Source organism: Megachile rotundata, chromosome 3, assembly GCF_050947335.1.
Source record: "Megachile rotundata isolate GNS110a chromosome 3, iyMegRotu1, whole genome shotgun sequence".
Lineage (NCBI taxonomy): Eukaryota > Metazoa > Arthropoda > Insecta > Hymenoptera > Megachilidae > Megachile > Megachile rotundata.
In genome coordinates this window covers 20405935-20432474 of record NC_134985.1, presented here as the reverse complement: position 1 = coordinate 20432474, position 26540 = coordinate 20405935, and the positions used below count along the sequence as shown (strand labels likewise).

The 26540-nt window shown below is 36.0% G+C and overlaps 4 protein-coding genes across 5 annotated transcripts in view; 1 reads left to right on the top strand and 3 right to left on the bottom strand.

Moving 5' to 3' along the window:
- Nucleotides 1-3272, bottom strand: part of LOC100877636 (uncharacterized) — a 44999-nt gene extending 41727 nt beyond the window's left edge. The window contains exon 1 of the mRNA XM_003707619.3: nt 2870-3272. The gene's annotated coding sequence lies outside the window, so the exon portion shown is untranslated. The remainder of the gene's footprint in view (nt 1-2869) is intronic.
- A 3047-nt stretch (nt 3273-6319) lies between these two features.
- PAN3 (Poly(A) specific ribonuclease subunit PAN3) lies at nt 6320-9430 on the bottom strand. The gene is made up of 8 exons (XM_003707618.3): nt 9287-9430; nt 8872-9126; nt 8385-8760; nt 8189-8305; nt 7885-8124; nt 7524-7806; nt 7012-7366; nt 6320-6924 (listed from the first exon to the last, which is right to left on the bottom strand). The coding sequence occupies exons 1-8, from the start codon at nt 9362-9364 to the stop codon at nt 6808-6810; spliced, it is 1821 nt and encodes a 606-aa protein (XP_003707666.1). The 5' UTR covers nt 9365-9430; the 3' UTR covers nt 6320-6807.
- Nucleotides 9431-11992: 2562 nt separating this feature from the next.
- Rpb10 (DNA-directed RNA polymerases I, II, and III subunit Rpb10) lies at nt 11993-12736 on the top strand. Its single transcript, XM_003707617.3, has 2 exons — nt 11993-12135; nt 12425-12736. The coding sequence occupies exons 1-2, from the start codon at nt 12041-12043 to the stop codon at nt 12531-12533; spliced, it is 204 nt and encodes a 67-aa protein (XP_003707665.1). The 5' UTR covers nt 11993-12040; the 3' UTR covers nt 12534-12736.
- Nucleotides 12727-26052, bottom strand: path (solute carrier family 36 member pathetic). Of its 2 annotated transcripts, none has more exons than XM_003707616.3 (10): nt 25770-26052; nt 16394-16437; nt 16236-16312; nt 16030-16128; nt 15412-15562; nt 15215-15336; nt 14771-15135; nt 14516-14699; nt 14254-14420; nt 12727-14146 (listed from the first exon to the last, which is right to left on the bottom strand). In XM_003707616.3, exons 2-10 carry the CDS (start codon nt 16394-16396, stop codon nt 13905-13907), a joined length of 1410 nt encoding a protein of 469 aa, XP_003707664.1. In that variant the 5' UTR covers nt 16397-16437; nt 25770-26052; the 3' UTR covers nt 12727-13904. The 2 variants fall into 2 exon arrangements, with proteins under 2 accessions (XP_003707664.1, XP_076385642.1); XM_076529527.1 differs by lacking the exon at nt 25770-26052 and adding an exon at nt 18562-18839.
- Between the last annotated feature and the right edge of the window lie 488 nt (nt 26053-26540).

The following is a 26540-nucleotide window of genomic DNA, read 5'->3' as shown; positions in this document are numbered from 1 at the left end:
CAATGATAACATTTTTTTGAGGTTAAAAAACTATTCCATTTTTTGATCTAATTATATTTTATTTACACTTGCAGTTATATTAATGTACCCTACAAGAATAAGCTCCTGCAATGATAACATTTTTTTGAGGTTAAAAAACTATTCCATTTTTTAATCTAATTATATTTTATTTACACTTGCAATTATATTAATATACCTTACAAGAATAAGCTCCTGCAATGATAACATTTTTTTGAGGTTAAAAAACTATTCCATTTTTTAATCTAATTATATTTTATTTACACTTGCAGTTATATTAATATACCCTACAAGAATAAGCTCCTGCAATGATAACATTTTTTTGAGGTTAAAAAACTATTCTATTTTTCAATCTAATTATTTTTTATTTACACCTGCAATTATATTAATACACCCTACAAGAATAAATTCTTGCAATGAGAACATTTAAAGCAATGATATGAACCCAACGACATATGTGACCTTTCATAAATGTACAAAATGTCCCGACCACATACAAAATGTTCTCGAAGTTAAAAAAATATTCGATCATATATTTGAATTTCCAAGAATCAAATTCTATGGTAATTGAATCGGAATCGCCTTACAATTCTAATCTCTGAAATGTCAGCGTGCTAAGAATAAACGTAGACGCCACGATAAGCAGGAAATCACAAAATGAGTGTCACTCGCGCTTCAAGGCTCATACATCAAGCTATCCGGTTATATGCGCAGGCTGTGAAAGAAAACCGGGAGATAGTTTCCGTAGGCGAAAAATCCGAGTTCTCTAGAGATTTCGTTGAAAAATATGCGTGCAAGTGTCAGGACGAAATTCGTTTTTTCGACGGGATGAAACACGACATCGTGAAACGCTCACATGTTGCCGAGAACTTGGGCTCCCTCGGTTTTTCTATCTCGTGTTTCTCCCTGTCCCTCCAGTGCGCGTGCGCGTGCGCGCGTAATATGATTCCACCATGGCAATGGCAAATATTGCACGCAATTTCCCCTCAAATTGCTCTCGTGTAACTTAATTCGTTGGCGATGCTGAAGCGCGTCGACCTTTTTTCTTTTTTTTGCGACGATAATTTCCTTCGCGGTGTCGGTCATGTGGACACGCCTTTTTTTGCCGCCGTGACATCACGTACTTGGTCCAGCTTTTTTTAAACGTTATAATTAAAATGCGATAAACGTAAAATTATTTTAAATGGAAGTATAGCGACCCGGTTATCAAGGGTTAATAAACTACGGGTCAGAAGCCTGATAAAACCTTTTCCTCGAGTATGTCAAGTTTGATGACACAGAAATACTTTTGTTATTATGGTAATAGACGGAGGAACAAACTGTTAAATATTCTCACGCTGCTATGAATAGCATTTCATGCAACAGTTTACCGACACCATTAAATTAACAACCCTCGAAATTCGACCGTGAACGATGAGTGCCATTTAGCGAAGATAAAAACGCTCACTGCGTACAACAGTTAAAAAAATGTTTCTACTATTGTAGTAAAAGAAATTGTCTAGCGAACCTGTTCTCGATTCAAACGTGAACAGAACAAAAATGAGCGACATATATTTTCCGCGTGATTTATTTCAAAGGGTAACACATCGTTTACTCGATATTCTTTAATGAATTAACACGAGCAGAGGATGATGTGCAGCTCGAAAAATCGTTAAACATCGGCTACCACAGAGCCCATCACTCTGTTCGAGATAAACGTGTACTACACTTTTCATATCGAGAACCTTGTTGCGTAAAAAAGTGAGACATGTATGTGTACGAGTGAATGCGTGTGAGCTGTACCTTTTTATGGAGTATGGTATCTTCAAAGTACCCACTAAAAATATCGTATCAGTTACCAGTTCTTTATGTAATTTTTAAAATCTTTTTATTATTATCGGGTACGTAATTATCTATGCTGAGAAGAAACTTGAGATGAAAATTTGATTATACAAATAATTCTAAGAAGACAGAGATTGATAGGGAAATTGAGAACCAGACTCCATCGTGTTTACCCCGACTTTCAGTTCAGACAATATTTTCGTAAAGTTTGAATCTAAAGTACGTATTTACGGCAAAGTTTCTTTGAACGAATTCTTTCTGAGATAGAGGTTTGTTGTGATAATTCAGACCGATGTCTCCACGAGAAAAACGGCGTGCATAAAGATCAAACGTAAACAACGAATTCAATTGGACTCTCGTTCGATATTCGAATAAAAACGTACAAAGAGCATATGCTACAATGCATCAGCGGTGACTTTAAAACAGAAAGAATCGATGATCTCGCATTGTACTTATTCGTAAAAGTAGCTAAGAAAAAGTTTCGCGAATTACGCTCGAACGCGATCGGGCTTCGATCGTAGTTTTGTATCGAGAATCGATAAGAACGCGTGGACCATCGAGAGCAGAGCATCTAGCTGACGGTATCGCGTCAGAAAGAAACGTCCGTCGACGGATTCGAAGATAGAGGGTAAAAGAGAGAAGCCGATAGAGTCCATCGATCGTCGACGGCAAACACTCGCGCGCTCTCCCGAAAAAGGATCCGCAGCTAGTTTCGATAATCGAGACAATTACGATCAGACTTCGTACGTAACGTCTGCGAGCTTTAACGCGGAGCGTGAAAATAAAAAGGATAAAGTACAGACAGACGAAGAGAAAGAGGGAGAGAACGTTAAATTACAGGGCGGGTCTTGCCGTGGAAAATCGATGGGAATAGACGGAGAGAGCATGCAGAACGAAACGCTATGGTGTTCGAGGAAGGTTCGCGTCGCGGCGGACGAAAAGCCGCGTACATAAAAGGCCACCATTTTCACGCTCGCCGATCGACGGACGCTAATCTCGAAAAAATGTCGAAAAAGGATCGATCACTTACCTCAGGTCGTTTCGAGGATGCGAGCCCTCACTTTTGTGGAATTACTGTCCAGGAACAACCCGATGCTTGGTCCTGGTGACGTTACGCGTATGTTGACACGCTCGACGGTGCAGGTGGTGGTAGCGGTGGTAACAGTGTCGTTGGTAGTGGTGTAGAATGGTGGTAGTGGTCGGAGAGATACGGAAAAATGTATCCGCGTAACGCGACTGCGCCACTGGACCGAAAGAGACTGGCTCGAAGCGAGTCTACCAAGCGACGTATACAAGCGGCTCCGTCCTCGTCGAGGTGCTACCGTGTACTACGTGTTGCTGCTGCCACAGCCACTACCGCTCTACCCGCTCCACGACCTCTTCTCCTCTCTGTGTGCTGTGTGCGCCGCTCTTTACCATCCCTCCGAGGCTACGCAGCAGCAACCTTCGCGCGACCAGCACGCGGGGTTGCCGCTACCAGCGTCGCCCTCGTCGCTGCAATCAAGGATATTTTAGAACCTCTACCTGTCTACGCTCCACTGCAACGCTTCCTCTCGATAAACACGTGAATTTCACGATTTTATCCGTCTTCAAATTTATACCTTCAATAGACTCAATTCCATAAACCCCAAAATAGCTTCATTAATTTCTAGCGCACAGAATTTGTAGGCAATTTCCATATCCCTAGATTTCAAAATCCCTACATAACGAACTACTTGATACCAAAATTCAAAAATTTTAATTTTCTTATGTATATCTTGCAATTCTAAAGTTCTAACTAGAGCCCCAAATTTGTAGATCTCCGAAATTTTCAAGTCTTTGCATTCTCGCGTTTGCACATTTGAAAATTTGCCAAGCAAAGATCAACGAGACCGTTCCCCTACGTCAGCATTCTCCCCGGAGAAACACTGGTGCTCCCCACGGTACTTATTTACATCGCTATTTTGCATCGCTTGTTACAATCCAACCATAAACTCACGAAATAATAAATATTATCCCGCCCTGCGAGATAACGCTGCTAATCGTTTGTAACACAGTGGGATTAAAGACGAAGCCGGAAAGGATTAAACAGAGAGTAATCTACCGAGTAAATATGGATCAATGTGCTCGAGACGGATGTAGAAAATTATTAAATGTTTAACCTTTACAAGGCGGGAGATCTATTTTTAAACTTCGAACTGTTTTCCCTGTAACGATTTTTTTATCGAGTCGGATGAAAATTTATATTTGTACTCGAAATAAAATGTAATATCATCGTACCGGTTGAGTCTATTTTTAGACTCTGCAGAGATTTTTCGTAATATAACTTGTGATATACTATAAACAAAATAGTAAGTACATATAAATTTTACAAGTTTGTTTTTATTAACCTTAAATTCCCTCAGTTCCCGCTAGGATTAGTAACTGTTCGCTAGAGATATTGCTTCACGAGCAAAGTTTACCTTTTTGCAGAGTTTGCAAATGAAAAAGAAAGGAAATTGTTTCTACGCTATCGCGACTGAGGAAACATGTTTTTTAATAAACCCTATGTAAACCGCGTTACTACCATTCCCACGAAAATTTGCCACGACACACATACATTATCCGATAACTTGTCTCCCGTATCTAGCGAACGATTAATCTCTGTAAAGCGGCGATTAAACCACGACTGTGAGTAGGCAAGAATATCGATTCAAACGAATCGGATGCAAAACACGGTATGCACGGTTAAACCGTGCGCGTGTATGTTTGTACGGTCTGAACAGCGGTTAACCGTTATAAGGGAAAAAACACACGCTAACGAACGTCAACGTTGACCAATGCGTTGAGTCGAGTTCTTATTCGACCCACACGCTCGATAAGTAAATTCTGGTAAAATTTTTTTTATCGTAATACCTCGACTTCTCGAAAGAGGCAAGAGGAGAATACAAGCAGACCAACGAGACGCTCGTGCACCATATATTGCTTGAGCACGTTTCTCTGGTATCTTGCTTTTCTTGGAACACATAGAAGAAGTTAGACGTTCTTTCTCGGCGTCGGGTCATATACATTCGCTGGTACCTTAATTGCCAGGCTAGAAGTAGTTTCTTGTCCAGAGGAGCATACCGACCGGTCGTTTTTTCGAACTGTTTCGTGCGACCTTCCGCGCAATCCAGTTTCATGATCGTGGGACGATCAGAAGAAAAATCGCTTGCGCAAGGGTTCGCTGCTCCCATGTTGTATTTAGTTTCTTAACAACCAGTGAAACTGGATTTAAAGGCATCAAGGCTTTTACGATCCTGTTATAAATGTACCTTAGAACATTCCATTTTCTCGTTGTACAACGATAAATTAATTTAATACTTGAATATCCAAATCAGGTCAATGTGAATCTCATTTTGAATTTACTTTCGTTTTGCAAATTTTAGGCTAATTGTTAAGACCTTGACTTACATTGTTATACAAAACGACACTAGTTTGCAAAAGTTAATAGAATTATCGTATTACGATAAAAAAAACGATAATATCATATAGTATTTGTGCGACGTCTCTGGGTTAGCGGGCTGATGTCGAATAAAATGAAGACTTACACGCGATCATAGCACGTATATACAGTTGATACGTGTACGAGGAGAGTGATTGTCAGAAATGACACGGTACGGGGGAGTAAATCACGTCGGCATTAAGACAATTAGGTGGAGAACGATGGGCCCAGTCGAATCGGTTAATGTGTCTTGGACAGAAACAGATGTTTGATATGCCTTTTATTTCGACTCCACGGTCAGCTCCGTGTAAGTTCAACGTTTATTCGAACCACAGGACGTACGTAGGATAAATGCATGGGCGTCGATACACAGTATTTAGAGACCTGGATCTCAGAATGTAGTAAGTCTGCTTTTTAAAAAAATGACATTGTATATATTTCCTTTCCTTTTTTCCAATAGTAAGAATTATTTTATTCGAAGTTGTTTGCAGTAAATAGTTGTTGCATCCTTCATTTATTCTTCTATGAAGTTTGGAAGCCTTAACACGCTTTGACCCTGAGTACAAAAGTGTTACAAAATTCTACAATTGATCCAAAGATATTCTTTGCAAAAATTATTACTTAAAACGTGAATATTTTAATTAAGTTTATAGTGAAAAAATGTGTATATACGTATAAGATGAGTGAATAAAATACTAGCGGCGACCATGTTCATGATACGATCCGGAGAATGTGTGCGCAAAAGTCTGTCCATACTGTGGTCGTGCAATTGCGCGAAGGAAATGAGATCAAGTTTGAGTGATTGCGGACAGCAGTCGAAGAGAGGAGGAGAGCGGTAGGGAATGTAGATAGGACAGTTCAAGAACCGAATCTACAGATTGCCAACTGGATAAACTGGAACAAACGAAGTACCCAGATTTCTACGAGTATCGAATACGTTCGTCGTAACGTTTTCGATTACGTGCTAATTTTACACAAAATAACGTTGAAAATAAATGAATAAAAACGTAAATGAATTTGAAATAACTACACCATCGATTAAGATTGCTTTCAAAAATAAACATTTATTTCAAAATTAATGCTTACCAGCTGTATCCTAAAAACTAAGATCTATCCTATACACCGACTGTGTTTAGGTATTTCTCATTTTTTTTTCTTAAGACTTCATTGCATTATTAAGTTGTGTACAATTCATTTTTTGTTTCTGTATAGTACCGTAATAGCTTCCACAGCAAATTCAAACGATTTCTGATTTACATCATCACATGATCTCTTTGCACACATATATTACATTCAAATGGCAGTACCAGAATGTATTTTCGCACTTATCTAATGATTCAACATTTGTAATCATGCTTACAAACTGGTTCACATACTATTTTCTTATCACCAAACTTAACTCTCGGATCGAATCTCACTCTCCTATGTCTTGATAAAGATTAAAATGATAGTACCGCTAAGTGGTGATATCACATTTATGGTTCGGAGTATGTACCGTCTTGGTCAATTGAGAAAAATGATCAGACCTAGACAGCATCTTTTGCGGATTGTACCAATTCTCCAAATGAGGTTTCCAAACACTGTCGTAATTCTGCGTAACTTACTACTAATACACTTTGTTCGTCTCGAGACATCAAACATATCTATAAGGTTATGAAAATTACAAAAAAAATTTACCTACGAAAAATATCAGAGCAACGTATTTTGAAGAGGAAAAAGAAAAAGTATACCTTATCCTGAGAACCTGAATCCAACTTATTTAAACAAGATACAACATGAGCCATATCTAACCATGGTCTCCCATCAGCTGCTACCTGGTGGAAAACATAGTCCCTAAACAATTTGAGCATGTACCGGTCACCCGTTTCTGCCCATGTGGGTTCCATATTGAGCTCAGGTCTTTCGTTAATAGTTGCCAACTTTACTAATAACTTAAATAATCTTCCGTTCTCCAACTCCTTCGCAAGTTCATTTTCCAGTACGTCGGATCGAAGTTGAGCTGCGTCTAGTTGCGTATAAAATCGTGCACCAATCATTGGCATGAGATCTGTCACGCTTCTTCGTGCTTGGTTAGAAAGTAAATACCTATAAAATTATATCCAAGTATGAGAGAATCGCAATAGAAAGAAAAGCTCTGTTCAAATATTAAGAAATAATAAATGCGTTAAATAATGTTCACTTTTCACCAGATTTGTCACGAGAAGCCAAATGAATCTATAAGAAGGGTATAAAATATACAAACAGAATCAGATTTCGAAGATCCGTGGAGTAGGAACGTGCGACGAGTTCAAGGGACGCTTGCATGTTGTCGCGATGGACGGCAAGTAAACTACGGCATGCTAAAGCCAACACCAACTTCCCAAGGGCAATTAAATCTTCTTGTTGATAATGTGGTATAAGAGAGAGTGGATTTGCTGCGTTTCCATCGAAAGTAACAACATCTGGTATGGCTACGCAACTTAAACGCAGTCTCGTCCGAGATGTGAGGAGCACTTTTGTTGGATCTAAACATCTGTATGCCAAACCTATACATAACAAGAAAAGAAAAATGGTACAGTTTATCAGAAAACAAAATACGTAAAAGTGTAGTCAAATATACAAACCAGCAGCATGTATAACACGAAGTGCGGCAGTGAGTTGTATAATGTAGCTCCATATGACGCTTTCTGGTAACATACTGCTATGTTGTTGCCTCAAAATAGTATTCTTGGTATGGCTATAGGGTCGAGGAGCGTTAGGATCCGAGGAAAATGGATCCGTGTACCCATTTAATTCGGTTGCTGAGAAATGCTTATTTAATAATGTTTCCGATCCAGGATGATAATCGTAGACAAATACCATGGCTGTAATAGTAAGGTTGTTTTATAAAGATATATCTACAGTTTTTCTAGCTACAATAATACGGACAATGGTCACCAAAGGCCTTGGTGGTGAAAACTTCTCTTAACTGCACCAAATTTGTATGCGATAGTCGTTTCCACATATCTACCAGCACCATGCATTTTGTATTAGCGAGTCTGAAATCTAAAAAGACATGACATGCTTTCTTCGGTACCACTCTTTAAATACTGTTAAGTAATCTGTAATAACGAGAGACGCTTACCATGTATACGGCGTAAACAATAACGGGTACCGCTCTTAATGCTGGTAGCTTTGTACGTTGAAGTTTGATATCCAAGTATAGTAGAAGCAGGTTTGTGAATTGGTTCCAATGGACACAGCTCATGATAATTATCTACCTCGTTCGGTAAATCGGGAAATCGTACTAAATCAGGTTGCGCTAATGTTAAAGCATTTTTCTGTAGAATGTCCATTCTTAAATTCTCACTGACAAAGAAGCTAGGAGTTGCTTGGGGAGGTGGGGTTGAAGGAGCAGAAGAGCTATTAGATGAGGGGGGCTTTGTAGGTTTCACTGGCTGAAGATGCGCAGGTGTACCTGGATAGACATAGCCTACCTGACCTGCTCCCACAGTTCCAATCTGTCAATCAAATATTATTTATTGATCAATTAAACAAAAAAAACCTAATACCCATATTTAGTCTGCATAAACATCTGTAACCTGTTGATCTTAATTTTAACATTTACTCACAGTTTCAGTTCCTTCTTCAACTCCAACACCATCAGCTGAAGTATTTCCAAGATAAAAATAAGTAGTACCGCCCACATTTTCTTGCGAATGATAAGAGTTATTGAAAAGATTTGGAGAACTGCTGTTACTACTAAGACCCCTTCCAGGTACAAATTCTGGACTGGCAGTTACCTTTTTCTGTGAATCCAGAGAAAGGTTTGACAAATGTTTCGTAACAGCTGAGGTACTTAGCGTTATCCCTGGACTTTGACGATTCTATCCAAAAAATATATAACAAATAAACTACATATGTATATGCTTCTAGTGCCATTATTAATATATTTAATTTGCTAATACATCTAATCAAATAATATAAAAGGAAAGTTTTACTAAGTTTGACTCTCCTCAAATAAAGTGCAGATGAGTAGTATACTACCATGTAGGTAGCAAGCTTGGACTCCAGTGGAACGCCGTTTGTTTGAGGGGTGTACGCAACAAACATTGATGGGTCCATCTCTCCTTCAGCCACTGCATTTACTGCTGCCGCGCTTAACCCTCACTTCTACCCTTTGTATTTTCCTCCCTACTAAAAATCTCTTTGCACCTATTTGTCTCAATTGAAATTAACAAATGTGCTTTACCACTGTCGTTTGCTCTTTCTATTATATAGATGTACAACGCGATATCAATCCTCAGATCCTGCAACATATCTTACAAATACGTAAGTATAAATGAAAAATAAACTTTTAATAAAATATTGTATATTATAAGTTAAATTGCAATAGTTACTATAATATATAAAATTAATAACAGAGTAATATGTATTTATTGCTGAACGTAATCGTTTCCAAAATCATAAACATATACACAAAAATTAATTGACTTATTATTATATAAAAAACTATAAGTTACATTAGTATTAATGCCTTACATATGTATAATAACAAAATAACATATTATTATTAATACTTTCAAACATTTACTTATGTTTTAAAATATTGAATAGAATCAAACATTATTAGATAAATAGATAATATACAAAAATAATATAATTTGCTTATAAAATTCGTTAAAAATACTTAATCTTATTTATTCTATTATACTTCTAATCTACATCTACTTGTATTGATAGATGTAGTGGTGTGTAAATTTAGTAAAATATACCGCTTCTTTTAATCGAAGATATAACTTGCCGTATTCGGTTTTAAAAGACTAAACACAACACGAGTCGTCGATCTTGAATGAAATTTCGGGAACGATGAGTGCAGCTCAAGTTATAAAAAAAAGAGAAAAACCAAAAAAGAACAAGTAGAATCGTACGCTATAGCAATGGCAGCTGATTTTGACAATACAGCGAAAAAGACGCACAGGATATAACCTTGACTCAACGTTATTGGCGATGCGAAGTATTTATCGTGAGCACGAGTTTGATAAGACGGTCGAACGATTGGGCAACAAGAGTGACCGAAAACAATAAACTGCGAGAACGTACTCGATGAAATGCACGTAAAAAAGTACGCTGTGCTAACATAACCATTTACACTGTCATTGATGTCGCGTCGGTATACGGCGCCAAAATTCCGATCTTTCCGGTTTCTGATACGGCAACGGTAAACGCGCGCGGTAAGAAATAATAATTAGAGAGACGATTTGATAGCGGTCTAACCGTATTATAACATGTTTCCATCCAGCAGACAAAGGAGAAAGCAGAACCAATCCAATCTTGTATGTTTATGGTGTTCTCCCTTTGCTTCGGCCTCGTATTTTTCTCTTTCTCCCTCTTTCCCTTCCACCCCCCCTATTCATGTCCTTCGATCGGAGCAGCTGTCTCTCTGCCACGGCTTGTCTCCGGGCGCGCGAGACGCGAAGATGTATATTTACCTTTCGAACGCGCTTACGAACGACCGCGTTTCGAATTGTCACCACACTTCTCAGACTTTGTTTAACCGTTGTTTATTACCAAGAATCATATATTCTTGGTGATTTTATATTTTCACAGTACATTGTTAATAACAATCGATGGAAGAACAAACATACAACCACAGTTTTAGTTGGTATAATTTCATGAGCAGAGCCGTTGCTACAATTTTCGGAACCCCAAACAAAAATCGAAATTTTAAATTTTGGAATTGATGCATTTAAAAGACATAGATCCCTATATTTAATAGATTTTCATGTGGCCATATAATACGTTCATAATATAATATATGGCCAACATCATGCGTGGCAATACAATACGTGGCAATATAATGCGTAGTCTCTTAAGAACAGGGCCTCGTTTATCTAACGCTAACGGCGTTACTGGTCATGGGAACCGTATGGTCACCGTTATTGCGTCGCGCTTAGAATATTCATCTTGACACCCGACTTATTATTTGATGGAATATTCACGAGAATATTTACATTTGTTAAAAGGAGGATTAAAAAATATTCCTCCATTACAGGTTAATTTAGGACATGATTTTACTTATAACTTACGATTTGATTTTGTATATTTGAATAATGTAAGACGATTATTAAATGTATATATTTTGTTCTAACGTTTCTTAACTATAATAACTATATGCAACTGTAATTCAAATATTTACAATAAATTTATGAGGCTTCTCTCTCAGTATTGTAATCTTCTTGACTGATCCACTTGACTATTCTTTGTTTCTCGAAAGAACCAAGTAACTCTGCGCACCTCAGCTGATTTCAGAAAATTCTTTATTATTAGTATGGTGTCAATCTACAGTTTTCTTCTCGCTTCGTGCTTATATACACGGTGAACAAAAATATATAAATAATGGAAGGAATAAATGATATAAGAGAGTATAGCAAATAAAAGATCACTAGATATACGTGCTCGGAATTATAAATGTTATTAGAGCGCCTGCGTATTATCATCCAATCATAGAAGATGTGCGTAGTGAGAGTAAAACCATGTTTAGTACCGCGATTTTCTCAAAGAACATTTATTTATTTGCACTATTTGTGTTGGCAGCAATGCATAATATCGGAATACTTCAAAGTGATTTGGAATAGTGGCCATATTATTCGATGTATACAGCAAGTTCGATCGAGCTTTCGAGAAGAAATAAATTTTAAAGCTTCTCATTATCCGTAGTGTGAAAGCGAGTTGGTTGAAACGAATCACACATATTGACACATATTGAAATAATTGAATTGTTCAGTGAAATTTTGAACAATGATTATACCTGTACGTTGTTTTACTTGTGGGAAAGTGATCGGTAACAAATGGGAAGCTTATCTTGGTTTATTACAGGCAGAATACACAGAAGGGTAAGTATACAATTTTCATTTAAAAATATATTAGCAAATTAATGGAAACATCATAACTTACATGTACACTTTGTAATTTATGCATAATACCCATATTGATAAGAAACTTAACCTTAACTTCGAGTTCATTGCAATCAACTAAAGTGCATTAAATTCAGTCAAATAATGAATTGTAATGTTTTTCAACTATCGTTTCAAAAAGTATATATTTATATAAAGAGTTATCTACCTTTCATGAAATTTAAGCTGTAGATATTATTGCATTATGTGGTACATGTGTATGTTACAGAGATGCGCTTGATGCATTGGGATTAAAACGATATTGTTGCCGCAGAATGCTCCTTGGACATGTAGACTTAATTGAAAAACTTCTAAATTATGCACCATTAGAAAAATAACCTGTTAAATTTTTATTTCCATGCTTCATTTAGATTAATATCAATGTACAGTTAATATAAATTGATAAGGCAAAATGTAGATCTAATATTTTGTACTATTAACATTAACATATAAAAATGTAATTATTATTTACATAAAAGTATTACTTCTTAAGGTGTACGATAAAGTTTGGAACAATAAAACATAAGAACATGTTATAAAATGACTTGTATTTTAAAGTTACAATAATTCCATTTTGTATTTTTTTTAATTGTGAATATGTAAATATTTCCAACAATTGTATAAAAAATTGATTACAAGTTTGGTAAGCAATGTAGCTTTGAAAAAAAACTATATCCTTTTTCTTTTCAAAATATGTATTTATATTAAATGCAACACACAAGAGTGAAACATTTCATATACTGTGTATCTATTATATGCACAGTTTATGTAACAGGAACTTATTTTCTCGTGCACAATTTTTATATCTAAAACTTTCCATAGAAATTTCATATATATGTTTTGATTATTATAACAATTTTTTATATTTACTATAAATTAACAAATTGTGTTCTTAAATTTAGAAAACATGGAAGGTTATACTCTGAGATTTGATTAATAACTCAAAATCAACTGATGCATATAAATATTCCTATATATAATCCAAATAGCATACAATTACAGTTATAAAAATATAAAAGTTTTAGATTAAAAGAAGAATTCGCACTGCATTAAATAAGGTTAATCATTTTGGGCAATTGAAATTGTTTTTAACTTACTGATCAAATACAAAATATTATTCATAATCTAAATACTGTTAGTTTTTCCTAGTTTGTATAATTAATAGATTCTATATAATTTTTAAACATTAAATTTTATAAATAAGAACATTTATTATATCTAATAATTCATTAGCTACTTTTCAACTATTAAATCTTCTCATATAACCTTCGTGGATATTATTTCTGATATTGTACTGGTTATTTGTGCGTAGATATAATTTAAATTATCGTTTGTACCGAATATCGATTCATCGGTTTATTGTTCTTAGAAGAATTTATTTTTGATATTTTCATTTGCACAGCATTTGAAACATTGGTATAATAAATACTTTCTTCTCATTTTACTGAAATACTTCTAGCAATCGCGTACATGGCATTCAAATTTGTGATATAAACTTCTGTATATTCTGCATTGTATTCATTCTTAAAACAAATTATTATAATTAGTGTTTCTCGTTTATAAAACTTTCTTCACTTTTATGATTGTCTTTATAAAATATAAAAGTTCAGAAATTTATTGCATTAAAATCTGTTAAAAAACGGCATCCAAACATTTTACAGTTTGGAACATTGGAATATCTACTAATCTATTATTGACAAAAGTAATTTTTAACTGTACAGCGCTACGATTTGTATTAATGAACTGCGAGATCCAAATACTAAAGCCATGAAACCAATAATACATATGATGATGTTCTTTAGCGCTACCCAATTTCCTGCTCCAAAACCAACGTCCCAATATGTTACTGTTTCGATAAACACGGGAATTAAAAGTCCCAATATCGAAAAACAGAATGCACCAATTAGACCGATAAAAGGTCCGATAGTTGGTACAATCACGGCCAGTAAAACTGCAATATAAATATATTTCGTTTAATCTCTTCTGTAATATCAATGCTAACATTACTCGTAAACAAAATCATGTTACGCAACATGTTATCAAGTATAAGACTCATACCTGCTCCTGTAACTATTACTGTTCTCAAAATATAGTTTGCTAATAACGGTTTCTTCTGGAATCGGTCTTTGATACCGTTCCATGCAATATCAAGGCACACATAAAACTGCAAACCGAATGTACAGTAAACTGCAAGTGCTATTAAAATTTGTACAACTTGGGCTGGTCTGTAAAAAAAAAAAAAAACACGAAATATAATTAGTACCACAGTTGTGCTACACTAGTAATTGGCATATAGCGAGACTGCAACTGTGACCCTTACATTTCTTCCATTGGTAAATTCAACGTGATAGTGTCCTCAGTTCGAATACCATACTTTAGGTATCCTAAGAATCCCAACAAAATATATATCAACGTAACTCCAGACATTCCTTTATTAAGAACACCACAGATTCCAACAAAATGTTGCGGTGTTTTCATATTATTCTCCAGTGGCATTACAACACCTGAAACACTATTCCTTTAGTCGCAATTCCTTGGGTATACATTCGAATAATCAAAGATCAATGAAGAGTACCTATTGCTTCCATTGCAAAAATAGTAATGCTGAAGAATTTTGGGAAATCCTCTATGGACGCAAATAAAGGCACAGAGTTGAAAGAGGGGAGATCCCAAACCAAGTAGTAAAAGGTTATTCCTAGTCCTGTTCCCATGAAGATATTGGCAACCATAGAAACAGGTGCAAGATACTTCAGATTGGGTACATAACTGAGAAGTATCATCGGGATCAATAAACAAGCGATCATCAATCGCAAACTGAAGTCCGGAGTCTCCGCATCTTTATAGTGATGAATAATTTGGTTGAAGTTCGTAGCAACGATGACGGTGTACACGCTGCAGGTGCCGAAGTACGTTGCGAATAAACTAATTTGTATAAGATACCTATAGATAAAGAGATCATACATTGTTATCATATCTAATTATACATGGTACTGTTATCCACAAGATAAACCCGTTTTACCTAATTGGCTTTGCAAACTTTCTTCCCCATTGTGGTCCCGTAGAAAACGCAGCTTCTGCTACGTCGGCAAAGCTCATCTCTGAACGCCTTGTTTTGTAATAAAGGACGTGTGCACATTTTACCTAAGTCATAAATTTAAGTATTAAATCTCTGTTATACTGTTCATTATCGGACTTAATATCTTAGCGTTTATTTACCAAGATATATGCACAGTGTGTGCATACAAATGCTACCAAGATCGTGGAAAACACACCAAGGAGAAGACCCGCGTTCTTGAACGCAACTGGCATAGACAGTATGCCTGTTCCAAGCGAGGCTTTTAGTAAATGCGTTAACGTGTCGCAGTCACTGGAATGATACAAGAAAATTGTTTAATGGGTGTCTGTGCTATACAATGAAAAACAGTCTTGTTGTTCTTTAAATAAATGTAAGAAAATACCGAGCATACTTTTCAAGTGAAACATGTGTATGTTATATTTAGATATACATTCCTAAATACCTATATCCCTAGATCCTTATTTACATATACTTCCAAATACCTCATACGTTTCATCGTTACGTTCTTAGTTTACTTAAGAAGTTTAATTTCAAAATCAATTGATCGTCAGCCAATATAAACTAAGGAATTACTTTTTTAATAAAGGACTTTTAATCTCCAATATTTCATTAAATATCGGCTTTATTATTGCTGTGATCTTTGACCTAAGTGTATAAACGATGCGTAATGATTACAGACAAGTGTACCGAGCAAAGTTGAAAGTATCGATTATATTAAATATTTTTGTAAATCTCTTATATATCGCAATCGCTCTTACGTCGTCGGGTTATCTACTCTTCGTTCGCTGAAGGGATCAAACGTTTTTCCATCACCCTGGCCAGTTTCCACGTCTCGTGAAGCAACTTGCACTTTGTATCTGCAACAAGAATTAATACGTTATGTCAAATAAAATGGATGACCATATAAAATGTTGCTCTATCGAAAATCAGACTTCGATTATTTGTGAATTTAAAATCATCTTACTTGGTTAATACCCCATCTTTTGGATTGGACCCATCTTGGGGTAAGAAGGTGTCCATCTCCGTCGGTACTTTGTTATCCTAAAAAGGAAATATTATATAACAATTATTGTTAATAATTAACCAGATAACATAAATGTATAATAACTGCTTTTTACATACCATTTTGAGACTTTTTGTTTTGCAACGTTTCTAAATTGTTCCACCTGAAACAAACAATGAATATGTATTGTAAAATGTTGATAACAAGTAAATAGTAACTTTTATCTATTATAAATGAATGTGTTCAATTTATTTTATATCAAGGTGTTTCTTTGCTACATTTTTTATGTGTATAAAAATAACTATTAATGTTTGGGGTAACAAGATATTATCATCAGCTTATCAACTTAATTCGTCATGCTAATCGAATGCTTATCGCTCTAAAAGCACGATTATCACAAAATGCCTCAGTATTCCTGTGGTCAGATAGGCACAGTCCGCATAAGTGAACGTAGTGCAAAGGTATAATCATAATTTTCATTCCTCCATTTACATTACCTAACTTAGTTTCAAGATCTCTAACATAGTTTTTTTTTTCAAATTCATCTGCTTCGAATTTAAATTAAATACTAGTCGCTAATCAAATGCTAAATAATTGTAATCACGTCTTTTGTTTTATAATTGACTTCAAACGAGGATGGGCACAAATACATTAATGAAATATGCTGCGTTGACGCGTAGTGTTCCGACGCAGTAAATAACATTCTAACAAATGTGCAATAAATGGAACAGAGTTAACAAATTCGTAACAAATCGTATCAAATTATAATTCAATCACTCTCGTAATACTTTCTTGCGATCGTTGATAATTAAGATACGATCAAGCTATCGTTACGATACCCTTTTGGCATCGTTATGTAAATCAGCGTCTCCGGGAGATAACATTTAGCTTCTCTCGAGACTTTGACCTTGCAATATTGCGGTTCTACGTGCACTTAATGACGTAGAAGGAAATGCAAAAAGTGTGGGAGGTTACTATACCAATACGAATAAAAATTATCATAAACACAAGGCTGCAAATCGACGCTCTGTTAAATAACTGTTTTCACAATGTGTCCAAGACGTTTTAAGCCCCGATCCGTTCAAGGTCCGCTCTTGTTTCGATCACATATTATTCCATTATATTGCAGATAAGTTATTGGGAGGAAGCGTGGGTCATTCGCATGATTTAGCATTGTCGAGTGGGTTACGTATAATATAAAATTAGGACAAGCTCGCGTGATTTAAATCTTGGGATCGCTTATGGAATTTTACGTCGATGATTGGGTCACGGACCCGAATTAACGCCGACGCGTGGGTCACATATGTTATTTAAGTTTGATGCGTGATTCATTCGTACGATTTAATATTGGGACGTGGGTGATCCATACAATTTAAAATCGAAGCGCGGGTCATTTATAGAATTTGTGCGTGGGTCACCCGAACAATTTGACATTGTGTGTGGGTCATCCATACAATTTGAAACAAATATATAGGTCACTTATATAATTTGAAATCGAACAATGGGTCACTCGTACAATTTGAATTCGAAGCGTGGGTCACTTGTACAAATCGAACCCGACGCGTGGGTCATCCATATAATTTGAAACAAATACACGAGTCGCTCATCTAATTTGAATTTGAAGAGTGGGTCACTCGTACCATTTGAAATCTACACGTGGGTCATCGTCATGATTCGAGCTGGGTGCGTGGGTCACTCATATAATTTGGAATAAATACATGGTTCACTCGTATAATTTGAATTTGAAGAGTGGGTCACCCGTACCATTTGAAATCTACACGTGGGTCATCGTCATGATTCGAGCTGGGTGCGTGGGTCACTCATACAATTTGGAATAAATACATGGTTCATTCGTATAATTTGAAATTGAAGAGTGGGTCACTCGCACAATTTGAAATAGAAGCGTGGGTCACTCGCAAATCAGTGCCTGATGTGTTGGTCACTCATATAATTTGAAATTTAAGAGTGGGTCACTCGTATAATTTGAAATTGAAGAGTGGGTCACTCGCACAATTTGAAATAGAAGCGTGGGTCACTCGTAAATTAGTGCCTGATATGTGGGTCACTCGTATAATTTGAAATTTAAGAGTGGGTCACTCATACAGTTTAAAATCGAAGCGTGGGTCACTCGTCTAATTGGAACCCGAAACGTGGGTCATTCGTAAAATTTGAAATCGATGAGTGGGTCACTCGAACAATGAGACTCCAAAGTGTACATCATTTCAGTCATTTAATATCGCACTGTGGGTCACTCATTTAAGTTAACCACATGCCGTGGGTCACTCACAATTTACCGTAAGGTCACCAACCAGATTTCACCGATGCAACACGTGTAATTTAACACTGAATCATGAGTCTCACGGGATTTTACATTGATGCGTAGGTCACGCAACAATTTAACGCTGCCACTTGAGTCACACACACGATTTAGCATTAAGGCGTGGGTCACACACGCGACACGTTCAAGCACGAGTTATGCACGTGGTATAACTTTGCATTGTGACCGATCTGTCTACCTTACATCAAAACATGAATTTATATAATAGAATTAATATTTGATCGATCACGGATCAAAGTATACAATCATTTATATATCGATAATATGAACCGGGCTTTATAAAACTGTTTGTGGAACTAGTTTGAAGGAACGTAATCTTGACATTTCCTAAAATTGAAGGACAGTCATGTTAGCAGAATTATGTTTTTCGTATGTTGTGTACATAACAGACCTTACGAATTCTAGCTCGTTAAGCATTTCAAATTTTGTATCAAGTGTGGTACGTAATTTTAAGTTGTTTCATAACTTGACACTGTAATAATAATTTGTAATATCGACAACCTTTGAAAATTATGCGTAAACAGTATTGCATGTTTTGCATTAAAAGAAATAATAGACAAAACAGATTAAACGTATTAGGTAATTTCCCGTTACGATGGTCGAAGTTTCTAAGTACGTAATTAATGACGTAGTCGATTGCTTAAGAACACCGTCAGTTATAGTTAACCGGTGTAAATGTGTCGAACCTCAGAACGACATATTTTGGAAATTTTGTTGCCAGAAGCGAATCATCTCAAGTTTAGAGGAACAGCTAAGACTGCAAAAGTAAATTGAGAAACAGTGGAATTTGGATCTGCTATCTAGGTTATTGGTGCAACAGCGAGGTCCACGAAACTAGGAATCTAAATTTCTAAATCATGTGATGGAGTTATTTTTCTGCTGCTTCAAATATTAGTACTGTTACTAACAACAATAGAAATTATTTGTCCAAAGATTTATACGATCGTTGGATTATTACCAATGTAACCGATGAAAGACCCTTTGTTCGCTCTCGCTATTATTATACTTAAATACTTTGTGATGCTTGAACAAAGAGTGTCTCTGTATCAAACACTTTTTTTAAACAAGCTCCGAAGTCACGCTACTTGCGTATTTTATTTCTCAGAGAAACTGACACAAGGTTTTAAACAACATACTTTTTTTTATCAATTTTCTTACTGTAACTGACCAACCACAACTCGACGTTAATTTAGCTAAAAGCTTTATATATCGAATGGTTGTGGCTAAACTTACAAATTTATTTCGGTTCAGCTCCACGTAATCTTATTTATTTTCAGGTTTTTATTACATAATTAGTTTGTTACTGTACCGTAAAATATTTTATGCAAAAATTTATCGTATATCCACAAAGCGCAGAGAAACTGTATAAAGTTAAAGGAATTTTTTAACATTGTCCTCAAAAACGTAGAACCATTTAGTAATCGTGTACGCACTAGCTAACGTATATGCCCGTCGTGCCTAAAAATAACGCGAAACCACTCTCTAAGTCTACGTGTTATCTCGTCGGAATAAGTTTCCGCGATTACTACAGATATTGACAAATTTTACTGTTATTACATAGTTTGTTCAATTTATTATAGTAACTGTTTATGTAACTTTCAATTTTTCAAATTTTTTTTATAGATGGTAATTTTTTATGACACTGTGAAGTTTTAAGTTTCTGAAGATAGTGCCAAAAATTTGAAGATTCCAAGCTTTTTTAGATTACATAGTTTTATAGTCTGAAGTCTCGAAATTCCAGGGTCTCAAATTTTGGGAGGTTTGGAATTTCAAGGTTACAAAATTTCAGAGCTTCAAAGTCCCAAAATCTAATAATTCCAAGGCCCCAAATTTTGGGACTTTGGAACTCTCAAGGTCCCAAAACCTCAAGGTCTCAAATTTTGGAACTTTGGAACTCTCAAGGTCCCAAATCCTCAAGGTCTCAAATTTTTGAACTTTGGAACTCTCAAGGTCCCAAAACCTCAAGGTCCCAATTTTGGGACGTTAGAACTCTCAAGGTTCCAAAATCCCAAGGTCCCAAATTTTGGGACTTTGGAACTCTCAAGGTCCCAAAACCCCAAGGTCTCAAATTTTAAGATTTTGGAACTCTCAAGGTCCCAAAACCCCAAGGTCTGAAATTTTGAGACGTTGGAACTCTCAAGGTCCCAAAACCCCAAGGTCTGAAATTTTGGAACGTTGGAACTCTCAAGGTTCCAAAATTTCAAAGCCTTAAAGTCCCAAAATTTCAGTGTCTCAGTCCCAAAATTTCTCAAAGCCCCAAAGTCTCAAAATCTAATAATCTCAAGGTCCCAAAACCCCAAGGTCTCAATTTTGGGACTTTGGAACTCTCAAGGTCCCAAAATTTTAAAGTTCCAAAGTCCCAAAATTTCAGTCCCATAGCTTCAAAGTCCCAAAACCTACTAATTCCAAGATCCCAAACTCCCAAAACCCAAAAGTACCAAAGCCAAAAAATTGCAAACTCAACGTCCCAATTTCCCAAGACCCCAAAATCCAAAAATAAGAAAGTTCATAAATTAGCGAAATCCGTGTCCAATTTCTTGGTACGGTCCGCTGTATGTAAAAGTAGCGGAAAGTTTAAAATTGCTCAACTCAACTTGAGCGTGTAATTAAATGTTTCCACGAGAGCGACGCAATTACACATTTAACAATATAGGCTGATTTGCATGATATTAAAGGGCGTACACGTGCAAATTCTCCAATATCGAGCACACAACTGAATCTAATAATTATTCCGTCGTAGCCTATATTTTTACAGTGGAAATAAAGTCAAAGTAATAATTTGTGGCCGCTCACGTGTCGCGCCGAATAGCGAAATAAAAACTGCACATTTGACGGACATGTGAAAGAAACATTATGTAATTAACGCTTGGCATTCGCCCAGTAATATACAGTTCAGGGAAACTAGCGTCTTTTTTCAATTTTTAAGTAACTTATGATTGAAGTAAAATCAGATAAAACTACTATGACAGATAGTAATTGCAGCAACGATCCTAGCAATTCACATTGGAATTAATTAATCTTTAATCTATCCTCGTTAAAACGGCAATTACCGGAGCGAGTGTTATGTGGAAAATTAGGTCGTTCAACTTTCAGAGTTAACCTTTTGTTCATTGCGGTCAATTTTAGTTAATACTATTACCAAATCGCTAAATAGCTTTAAAATAAAAAGACGTATAGACGATAGATAAGGTAGATTCAAAGAATGGAAAATAACGACGAAGTTTGTCTAAAATTGTTTATAAATAAGAAGATAAATTTAATGTTGGTTACCCAATGCTTAAACTTTTGCGAGTCATCCAAAACTTTATTAGAATTACATTTGACAGGATGCAGTAATTCTTTGTCGATAAAACTTCTTGTTGATCGAACGGTTTTGTTGACCTGCCTTTAGATATATTTATCGATGTAAATGTTTATGAGGTTATAATTAATCTGGGCTCAAAATTAGGTTGTCGATATATCAAATTCTTTTACTTGTGGCCAATTGTGAATTAAGCATTTGTTAAAGTTGATTGAATTAGTCAGCATCGCGTAATCTTTTTTTACTATCTGAGGAAAAATTAACTAAACTAATATTTACAGTTTCTACCTATCATTCCTACAATGATGTCATGTTGCACGATGACTTGCTTTTTCAAAATTTCTTGAGAAACCATGGTACTTGTATCACTGTGGTACTTGTAGCATGTTCCAATATCAGATAAGTTGCAATTGTTACTTGCAAGATTGATTGTTATTTCTCGATAAATATAGACGTGTACAAATAATTCTGTGATTTATGTTTCGAACATGGCGATTCGCAGATGGAAGGTATAGGAAAGGGAACCACCAATGGTGTTTCACGCCGGCTTTAGAATCTCCAATTCTAAAATAACCTCAAAGCATTACCTTTCCGGGTAAACATAGCACTCCTGTAATCATCGTTTATACCATAGTTTACGTCATATGTTTCTTCTACAGAAACGTGATGAAGCAAAATTTAATTGAAAGATATGTTCTACTATTTTATGATTTTACGATGTTGCAAATCATATTGCAACGCTGAAACGAGCAAGAAGTCGGTAAATTGCCTGCCAAACTAAATAACGGAAAAAGGAAATAAACACGGTTTATCTATAAGTAGATATGCACAGAGGGAACGATAGTGTGACAAATATTGACGACAGTAAACTGTACATATAAATATTTAAAACGAGTAATAAAAAATATTAACCTTAAAGATCATTTTTTCATGGCAGGATTAAAAAGTGAAATATTAAAAATGCGTGAGTAATCGATTATGGTGGGAATCAGAGCTTCAAACGTAGTTCGGAAAAAATCGGGCGGAATCGGGTGGGATCGGGCGACAGTTCGTATTCAGGAAACCCTCGGGTTCCCGCCCGAATCTTTCCGAGCATAATCCTAGATACAATACTAGCAGGTATGGTTGCACTGGGTCCATTGTCCATCCGGTGTTCGAATGCATTTATACCTGAAGTTTTCTAAGCAGAACAATCTTCGGACCGCAGAAATTCCTGGAAATATCAGTGTACAATGTCCGTGTTTTTCACTACGCCTCATCAGAATGATTAGTAACATAATATCAACAGCGTTTCTTTTTCATGGTTATGATCCCTCGTTATTTACAGCGGTCCCGTCATGTGCGTTACATTTTTAATAAGAGTGCATGTGTCAGAATAGTATAGTTACCTGCACAGACTTTGAAATGCGGGTCACCTTGAAACTAAGTTTTCTAGTTCTCTGTCAAGTACTTGTGGATGCCAAAGTTTGTTTGTTCGAACGATTGATGAACCGGTTTTATGTAGTAATATTAATAAACAGTTTTTAAAACACAAACAACTTGTTACAATCAAGAAATTGTTTATGAAGCACAAATTGATATACGTAAATAATCGATAAAATATTTTGAACGCATAAATCAAGTTATCGTATCAATGAATGTCAATCTTCAAGGTAAGATTGCAATAACTGCAAGGTCAATGAAATTATTCATATATACCGCGCAAAGGTTCTTGGATTATTGCGTATTCGACCGGTTTCCCCTGGAGTTCAAGTTTCTCGATCTTATGTATATACTAGTTCGGCTAGATTCTTAATTATAATATTTTTTATTTTAAACTTAGTCGAACAATCAACGTCGTAAGTCAAGAACTTATTATAAAGTCAGAACAATTGTCGCAGATTAAAATAAATGGAAATTCATGCGAGCCAAAATTGAATAGAAGCGGGAAATTTGAATTGCTATAAGAAACTGTAGCGTACGATTGCACAAGCTTCGCTGAATTCTTCCATTTTCTTAAGAAACTTTAGTCTGGTGAATTCTAAGAAATTTCCTCTTACGGATACGTCTGATTAAACCGGACTTTCTGTTCTCATCCATTTTGTATTTTTTAACAGAATAATAAATTCAATACGAATTACGAAATATGTCGATACAATTTATCGATGAGTTTCTTCCAGTCAGTGATTTGCAAGTTTAACCATAAAGCGGTAATGAAAAAAGAAATGTATCTTTTGGCACTTCACACATTTTATCTGCGAATATACATACATAGACGTGCCCACTAATTAGCACGACACGGACTGTTGCGTTACAAGCGTTCTCGAGGCATACAACAATAACGATGGTCGATAAGAAGTGTGACTTAATTTACGCGAGAAAATCGATTTCTGTGACGCGAAGGTGCAACGAACGAATTCGTCTATATAGTATAGAATAGTTTCAACGCGCAAGTCCGAAATATCGACGCGAGGTTACATCATACGAGGCCATCGTACGATGGAACTGCCACCATCACGAACCATACAAGTCGCGTCTACCACAAACTTAGTATAACCACGTGCTCGTAGCGGCACGATTCCACTGACGAAACACGGTAAAGAACTTGCAGTCTTCTCCGACACATGTCAAGAATTTCCAGATGCATCATCCTCTTCTTCGTATCTCATCGATATTATGTCTCGAACAGTAAACGAGTTTTTTATATCTGTCATTAAATTATCATTACGAATCAGATGCAACTACTACAGACTATCGATATGGATCGATCCTCTCACGTTTTTGTTTCCACGAATTAAAATTTCTGCATTGTTTAATTATTTTTCTAATCAATACAACACTTTCGTCGATTAAGATTAATGAGTCGATAATAATACGACAAATTCAAGAGGAAAAGATTTCTGAAGGATAAAATATGCGGTGACGGGAATTGGTATTCTGAAGCATTGTAATGCTTTCTCTTTCTCGAAATTTACATGTACACATATGGGCATAGTCGATTCGGATCAAGAAGCATTTGACTTCAAAATTTTAGAAATTTAAGAAGTTGGAAACTTTGGATTTGGAAACTAAGAATCTGGAAATATTCTATATTTATTTATTTAGAATAATGAAGACAATAATAGATTGTTCCACTACATCAGTCCCTGTCCAGAGGAAGACTACATTGCACCAAGGTGTACATTTTTCATGAATTCATGGTAAACAATGCTTGAACGCACCGAAGGCGCGAACAAAACATCCTAAAATGTATGCTGACAGTTGAAGTTTCTTCGAACAGAAAAAGATTAATGGAATTGTAAATGTCGATATTTAGATCGACGTGGCATCTTGGGGTCAGGCAGAGGGAAAAATATACCGTTGTGTCGACGTGATGTACCTCCTTAACTTTATTCTTTGTTACATAAAATTCTTTTGAAATTCTATTTTTAAATGTAAAATATTTTTAAAAATTTTATCTGCACAGGTCTATGATGCATATTGCATCATTGCACTCCTACCCGAAACATCTGTTTCAAAAAAGTGCGGATACTATTTGATTTTGAGGTTAATTTCTACAACTTTACAAAACCACTATGTACAAATAACGTATGTATTTATTTTTATTTTAGATTTCTGTATAAATCCAAACAGTCTCGTTCGAATCATTGGATAAGATACCTTGTCGGTTAAACGTAAACATTTCGAACGCGAATCGATCCTGATCGATCAAAATCGATAACACGGTTCCACTCGAGATTACAATTTGAATATCGATCGATCATAAACGAAACTTTGGTCGTAACGTTCCCTCCTATTTTACAATTGACATCGAGTGCAAGGACTTTTTAAATAGTAGCAGAGACAACGAGGATGAGTAAATTAGAGATACACGTACCTGTCGTTAGGTGAGTATAAGTTGGGTTTTATGGTACAGAAGAAAAGCGTGACGCGTGCGGATGAATCCTGTCGCTTGACGTTACTTCATTTCTGGCAAACGCCGGTACGCACAGTGTCGCGGTAATTAACAAACTAATCGCAACGTGAATATAACACAACAAAATTCACGAAGCGTCCAACAGTTCCTACCACACGTACCGGCGTATACCGCCGCGAACATCGACCGACAAAAAGAGACTGCCGTTACGGACGCACGCCGTGCAAGAATAAACTGAAAACTTTAGTCCCCGGAAGAGCGTCCTCCGCGTTTCGTCGATCAACCGCTAGAGGTCGAACGTCCTCCTCCTTCCCCATCGCAATCGAATTCTGCTACACGATTTCCGCTGTTTTTAAATTATTAACCGATGATCTATGCTATGATGTGCATACAGGGATCACGTGACTAAACAACGAGAACAATTATATTTTTATTATCGAAACGCGAGACTTAGAAAGGAGACACGAAATAGTTTGGGGGCGTGATACTTGGCATTTCCGTTATTTAAAAGTTTCTATCAAGCCTCGTTTATTCATTCATTCGAAAAATGTTGCTTCGACTCCATGAATTAGTTAATATAGCTGCGTGGTTTAGTTTACTATATGTGTAATCAATATCCACTGTGAAGGCGCGGTTTTCATATTAAGCTAGTTAGGCAGGCACGTGGTCAAATCCATATGATGAAATTCTGAACGGCATGTCACAGTCCGTGTATACAACCATATGATTTAA